The 7,204-nt window shown below is 33.3% G+C and overlaps 2 protein-coding genes across 2 annotated transcripts; both read left to right on the forward strand.

Annotated features, from left to right (window-relative positions):
- The first annotated feature begins 804 nt into the window (after positions 1-804).
- LOC105765613 (cytochrome P450 76T24) lies at positions 805-3,316 on the forward strand. The gene is made up of 2 exons (XM_012584807.2): positions 805-1,848; positions 2,690-3,316. Exons 1-2 carry the CDS (start codon positions 880-882, stop codon positions 3,314-3,316), a joined length of 1,596 nt encoding a protein of 531 aa, XP_012440261.1. The 5' UTR covers positions 805-879.
- Positions 3,317-4,124: 808 nt separating this feature from the next.
- LOC128035411 (labd-13Z-ene-9,15,16-triol synthase, chloroplastic-like) lies at positions 4,125-6,861 on the forward strand. Its single transcript, XM_052625041.1, has 2 exons — positions 4,125-5,179; positions 6,129-6,861. Exons 1-2 carry the CDS (start codon positions 4,211-4,213, stop codon positions 6,753-6,755), a joined length of 1,596 nt encoding a protein of 531 aa, XP_052481001.1. The 5' UTR covers positions 4,125-4,210; the 3' UTR covers positions 6,756-6,861.
- The last annotated feature ends 343 nt before the right edge of the window (positions 6,862-7,204 follow it).

Here is a 7,204-nt window from a genome sequence, read left to right on the forward strand (position 1 = left end):
AATAACTTATTTATTAAAAACAAAAAAGGGTAAAATATTTAAAATAAAAATGTGTTATGCTTTGGCTGAGTATATATAAAGGTTATAAAATATAGAAATTTAGTTTTATAAAGATTTCATTTAGATTTTATTCAGATTTTATTTACTAAAGAATAGTTTGACGTGTAATTTCATTCAAAATTTATAATTTCTAAACGATTCAATGACGTGTAAAATATGTATAAAAATTAATAAAGTGGTGAAGTACATGATCATTTAATAATTCAAATAAGTCCTCCATTCCTCTGTTTTTTATTCTAAACGATAAAATTATATTTTTACTCTTATAAAAATATATTTTTTAATTTTAAATTTTTTAGAAAAGGTTTAATTTCATCTTTATCCTTAAATTGTACTTCTGGATTCGTCACAGGATATGAACATTGTTAACCCTACCATGCACCAAATACTTGTATTTAATATAATAATTTTTTTTTTTTTTTTGAATTACAATATCATGGCAAGCCCAAATAATAAATGTAGCTAACGTGATTCGAATTCAAACCATATCTGAGATGAGGAGTGAATACTCTTAACTATCAAACTATCGCATGGAGTTTAATTTTATTTATTTTCAATTCAAGAATAATTCATAAATTATTCTGTTTCTGGAAAGTTGACAATAATTGTTTCAGATTTAGAATATTTATTGCCACGAATGAGGTATTGCCATAAGCTTCCATAGCCGCCCCCTCATACTGCTGTAACCTCCTCTTGCTATATATATATATGATTATAATTAAGTCCTTCAGGGAGTGGCGAAGTTCATAATTTTTTAATAATTCAAATAAGTCCTCCATTCCATCTGCATGTTTTTTATTCCAACCAGAGTACCCACCAATGTCGAACTTCTACAACAAGGTTATTGGCGAAGGTTGGTTGGGCCGCCAAGACGGAGTGGTTGCGTTCACCATCACCAAAGTGGCAGCCCCTCTCACGGTGGCCACGTTAGTAATTATCTTTTTTTCATGGTTGGTTAAGAAACTCATCATCAAAACCAAGTCGTTGCCGCCGCCGCCACCAGGCCCGATAGGCCTGCCGATACTCGGCCACCTCCTTTTCATCAAACCCGATTTCCTCCAATACGTAACCGAGCAATCCAAAATCCACGGCCCTATCATCAAGCTTCAGCTGGGAAGAAAAGTTTACATCATCATAAGCTCACCATCAATCGCAAAACAAATCCTCAAAGACCACGACGCCATCTTCACCAACCGCGACATTCCGGTGGCGGCCATAAAAGGAACCTTTGGCGGACTCGACATTGTGTGGAGATCCAATGGCCCAGAATTACACAAGCTACGAAAGCTCGTCGTAAGTGAAATCATGAGCAACAAAGGCCTCAATGCTTGCTACGAGTTTCGCCGACGAGAGATCCGACATATGGTGAAGAATATTCATGGAAAAATCGGGTCACCCATTAACCTCAGTGAGCAAATATTCTTAACAACGTTCAACGTTACGGTTAACATGCTTTGGGGTGGTTCGTTGAATGGAGAAGAATCGAACCTTGGGCTTGAATTTAAGGATCGATTCGAGGAATTTTTGAGATTGATGGTAGAACCCAATGTTTCTGATATGTTCCCGGTGCTCAGGCCATTTGATTTGCAAGGAATTGAATCCAAAGCCAAGAAAAATATTTCATGGTTTTTTGAGTTTTTCGAATCGGTGATAGAGCAGCGAAGGAAGCTCGGAGAGGGACCAAAAATGGCTGATAGTAAGGATTTTTTGCAGCAATTGTTGGAGCTGAACCAAACAGGAGATGTCAAAACTTCATTATCCATGAAGGAAATAAACGCTGTGCTGCTGGTAAGCATACACACTAAATTTTGAAATCCGGAATTCTAAAAATATAACTACATTACTAAATTTCAAAAATTTACAAAAACTAACATATTTTAACCTAGGGGGTATATCAGTGTAAAACAAGTTTAAGTGGTTTTACATTCTTTCTTAACCTTTTAAACGAATAATATTTTAATAAAACAACGGTCATATTTCATAAATTATTCATGTACATCATGCACATCAAGTTTGGTATAAATTAAAAAGTTTAACTATTCGCTTTTTGTAAAAAAATTCAAATGTTCATTCGTTAAAATATTAATCATACAAGAATATACAAAATATGTAAATTACTCAAATTTCACATCGATGTAAATTGATTCTTTCCCTTATATATAGGCATGGTTTAAAAAATACATAACAATCCATGAAATTGGTCGGTTTAGTTGTAAACAATATGATTTTGGAGATTTCGATATGTTTTGTAGGGTGTGTAATTGGTTGATTTAATTAGTTCAGCTTAAAAAGAGTAATCGATTTTTCTAAAATAAAAATTAGTAACCGAGCTGATTTAAAGATGAAAACACAAAAATATTTAATTAAAAATAAGGAATATTGATGGATTTCATTGTTTTTGTTAAAATATAATGAATAAATCTGAAATCCTGAATAATGGGTACATTTAATTGATTGTAACTTATTTTAAAGTATATAAAATCCAGCGCTATTGATATACATTCAACCTATATAATGTATTTTAATTTAACACTCTAATCATAATTAAATTAATTAAATTATCTCAATTAATTTGATTTTAATTAAAATCTGCTCAACTTTAATCCTTTGTCTCAAATTGTGGGTATAGAATATTGTAAACGGTGCTACGGACACAACATTTACAACAATGGAGTGGGCGATGACGGAATTACTACGACACCCAGATAAATTGCGAAGAGTCGTCGACGAATTGGATGCAATAATCGGTGGCCCAAACATCGTTGAAGAGTTCCATCTTCCTCGCCTACTCTATTTAGAAGCTGTGGTGAAAGAGACGTTACGAATTCACCCACCGGCTCCTTTGCTAATGCCACACATGCCGAGCGAGACCATCGTCGTAGCCGGTTACACTATCCCAAAAAATTCCAATATTTTCTTCAATGTGTGGGCAATACAAAGGGACGCCGAGTTCTGGGAAGACCCTCTTCAATTCGAGCCAGAAAGGTTCTTGAATGTCATTGAGAAAAGGAATTATAAGGGAAATAGTTTCGATTTTTTCCCGTTTGGATCGGGGAGGAGGATTTGTGTTGGGATTTCAATGGCAGAGAAAATTATGATGCTGGTGTTGGCGACGTTGTTGCATTGTTTCGAATGGGAATTGTCGAATGGGCAAAAACCTGATGTGAAAGAGCAACTGCGATTGGTGTTGTCGAAGGTGGAGCCGCTTATTGTTGTGTCCATTGCGCGTTCATCTAATTCAATGCAATATCAATAAATTTGTGGTTAAAATATGCTTTAAGTCATTATGCTTTTCATAAATTTTAAATTTAATCCTTGTACTTTTATTTATAGAAATTTAATCTATCTACTTATTTTTATTAGTATTCACGCTCATATTTAAGTTAATTCAAATATTTGTTTGGATTCAATTTAACTCAATTTTCGAGTTTTATTTAAAATTTGAAACTTAATCAAAATTTAAACTTTGTCATGAATCTCAAAATTTGATTTTTTTTTTTTTAAATGAAACCCGAAATGTGGAATTACATAAAACTTGAAGTTGAAGCTCGAGACTAGTGAATCAATGTTATATTAAGGTATAAATAAGATATTTTGTGTTTATATTATAATTTCATTATTAATATGCATAAGTGGTAATAATATAATATTAAAAGGAAAAGAGATAAGCATGGTGAGTGGGGCGACGTTCACCTACCATGCATCAAATAGATGCTGATTTGAATATATATACATATACATATATAAAGAAAAGAGATAATCACAATTACTCGGTTAGTATGAATATTATTGATCTTATTATCTGTTAAATACTTACATTTAATGCAATAAATAAGTTTAGTTTGATTTATTTTCATAAATTGTTCTGTGTAATTACAATCAAAATTTCTATCTCTAGAAAGTTCAACATTTCTGGAAAGTTGATGATTAATTGTTTATCACATTTAGAATATTTATGGCGACAGAGGAGGAAATGCTATTACCTCCAATAGCCGCAACCTCATATTGCTGTAATCTCGTTTTATTATATATGATTGTAAATAAGTCTTCCAATTCCCAGGGAAGTGGTGAATTACATAATTTTTTAATAATTCAAATAAGTACTTCATTCCCTCTGCTTTTTTTTCTATTCCAACCAGACTACCCACCCATGTCGAACTTCTACGATAAGGTTGCTGGCGAAGGTTGGTTGCGCCGCCACGACGGACTGGCTGCGTTCACCATCACCGAAGTGGTAGCCACTCTCACGGTGGCGACGTTAGTAATTATCTATTTCTCACGGTTGGTTAAGAAACTCATCATCAAAACCAAGCCTTCGCCGCTGCCGCCACCAGGCCCGATAGGCCTGCCGATACTCGGCCACCTCCTTTTCATCAAACCCGATTTCCTCCAATACGTAACCGAGCAATCCAAAATCCACGGCCCTATCATCAAGCTTCAGCTGGGAAGAAAAGTTTACATCATCATAAGCTCACCATCAATCGCAAAACAAATCCTCAAAGACCACGACGCCATCTTCGCCAACCGCGACATTCCGGTGGCGGCCATAAAAGGAACCTTTGGCGGACTCGACATTGTGTGGAGATCCAATGGCCCAGAATTACACAAGCTACGAAAGCTCGTCGTAAGTGAAATCATGAGCAACAAAGGCCTCAATGCTTGCTACGAGTTTCGCCGACGAGAGATCCGACATATGGTGAAGAATATTCATGGAAAAATCGGGTCATCCATTAACCTCAGTGAACAAATATTCTTAACAACGTTCAACGTTACGGTTAACATGCTTTGGGGTGGTTCGTTGAATGGAGAAGAATCGAACCTTGGGCTTGAATTTAAGGATCGATTCGAGGAATTTTTGAGATTGATGGTAGAACCCAATGTTTCTGATATGTTCCCGGTGCTCAGGCCATTTGATTTACAAGGAATTGAATCCAAAGCCAAGAAAAATATTTCGTGGTTTTATGAGTTTTTCGAATCGGTGATAGAGCAGCGAAAGAAGCTCGGAGAGGGACCCAAAATGGCTGATAGTAAGGATTTTTTGCAGCAATTGTTGGAGCTGAACCAAACAGGAGATGTCAAAACTTCATTATCCATGAAGGAAATAAACGCTGTCTTGCTGGTAAGCATACACACTAAATTTTGAAATCCGGAATTCTAAAAATATAACTACATTACTAAATTTAAAAAAATTACAAAAACTATATTACATATTTTAATCCGGTATACCGGTACAAAATTTAAGTGGTTTTATATTGTTTCCGTAACATTTTACACAATTAATATTTTAATAAATCAATGGTCATATTTCATAGTTCATACTCTATTCATGTAAATCGTGCCTATCAAGTTTGGCATAAATTAAAATTTTTAACTATTCATTTTATGTAAAAGAAAATTCAATTGTTCATTCATTAAAATATTAATGGTACAAAAATATACGAAAATGTGTAAATTACTCCAATTTCACATCAACATAAAGTTGATCCATTCCCAGACATATATGTATATATATAGACATGGTTTAGAAAAAGTACATAGCAATCCATGGAATTCATCGGTTTAGTTATAAACTATATGATTTTGGAGATAAAATTTAGGATTTTGTAAGTTAATTTTTATTCAAAATATTAATTCAACTGTTAATATCAAAATATTTTTCATCAAAATTTACCAACATGAAATATTAATTTGAGTGTTGTCATATGTGGTGATAATAATTGATAAATAAAATAAATATACTAACTTAATAAAATTTAACTGAAATACTAAAGATGTTAATGACTGCACTATAATTTTAAATTAAAAATATAAAGGTATTTTAACCTTTGAATAAAGGGTACATTTAATTGGATTCGAACTTATTTTAAAGTATATAAAATCACTTAATTTTGCTATTGATTTAAAAATAAACATCCAACTTACCTAATGTATTTTAATTTTACACTCTGATCAAAATTTAATTAATTTAATAGAATTAAATTAATTAAATTATTTCGATTCGATAAAATAATTCGATTTTAATTAAATTTTGTTCAACTTTAATCCTTTGTCTCTAATTGTGAGTATAGAATATTGTAACTGGCGCTACGGACACGACATTTACAACAATAGAGTGGGCGATGACGGAATTACTACGACACCCAGATAAATTGCGAAGAGTCGTTGAGGAATTGGATGCAATAATCGGTGACCAAAACATTGTTGAAGAGTTCCATCTTCCTCGCCTACTCTATTTAGAAGCTGTGGTGAAAGAGACGTTACGAATTCACCCACCGGCTCCTTTCCTAATGCCACACATGCCGAGCGAGACCATCGTCGTAGCCGGTTACACTATCCCAAAAAATTCCAATATTTTCTTCAATGTGTGGGCAATACAAAGGGACATCCAATTCTGGGAAGACCCTCTTCAATTCGAGCCGGAAAGGTTCTTGAATGTCACTGAGAAAAGGAATTATAAGGGAAATAGTTTCGATTTTTTCCCGTTTGGATCGGGGAGGAGGATTTGTGTTGGGATTTCAATGGCAGAGAAAATTATGATGCTGGTGTTGGCGACATTGTTGCATTGTTTCGAATGGGAATTGCCGAATGGGCGAAAACCTGATGTGAAAGAGCAACTACGATTGGTGTTGTCAAAGGTGGAGCCGCTTGTTGCTGTGCCCATTGCGCGTTCATCTAATTCAATGCAATATCAATAAATTTGTGATTAAAATATGCTTTAAGTCATTATACTTTTCATAAATTTTAAATTTAATCCTTGTATTTTTATTTATAGAAATTTAAACCATCTACTTATTTTTATTAGTATTATAATAACCGTATGACTATACGGTTATTTATATTTATATATATATATATATATATATATATCTTGAAACTATATCATGCACTCTTATGTTAGGATGAAAATATGTATTTTTAATCTATATATTTGCATGTTAATATATTGTACAGGTCATAGAATATGCATATATTTAAATATATGTCATGTACATGTGTTTTGATATGATGTTATACGTATGGCCATCTGCCAAGGGATATATTTGTTTCTGTTATTTCATTGTTCATTTACGCGACTATCAACTCATGTTTTCATGTTACTCAAACGTTTACTCAGATTATTTCGCATTAAATTTTAAGTGATTTT

This window comes from Gossypium raimondii, chromosome 12 (genome assembly GCF_025698545.1).
Source record: "Gossypium raimondii isolate GPD5lz chromosome 12, ASM2569854v1, whole genome shotgun sequence".
In the NCBI taxonomy this organism is placed as follows: Eukaryota; Viridiplantae; Streptophyta; class Magnoliopsida; order Malvales; family Malvaceae; genus Gossypium; species Gossypium raimondii.

Coding starts and splice junctions, on each gene's coding strand:
- LOC105765613 (XM_012584807.2), top strand. CDS start 880: ATGTCGAACTTCTACAACAAGGTTATTGGCGAAGGTTGGTTGGGCCGC. Junction 1,849..2,689: donor AAATAAACGCTGTGCTGCTG/GTAAGCATACAC, acceptor TTGTGGGTATAG/AATATTGTAAACGGTGCTAC.
- LOC128035411 (XM_052625041.1), top strand. CDS start 4,211: ATGTCGAACTTCTACGATAAGGTTGCTGGCGAAGGTTGGTTGCGCCGC. Junction 5,180..6,128: donor AAATAAACGCTGTCTTGCTG/GTAAGCATACAC, acceptor TTGTGAGTATAG/AATATTGTAACTGGCGCTAC.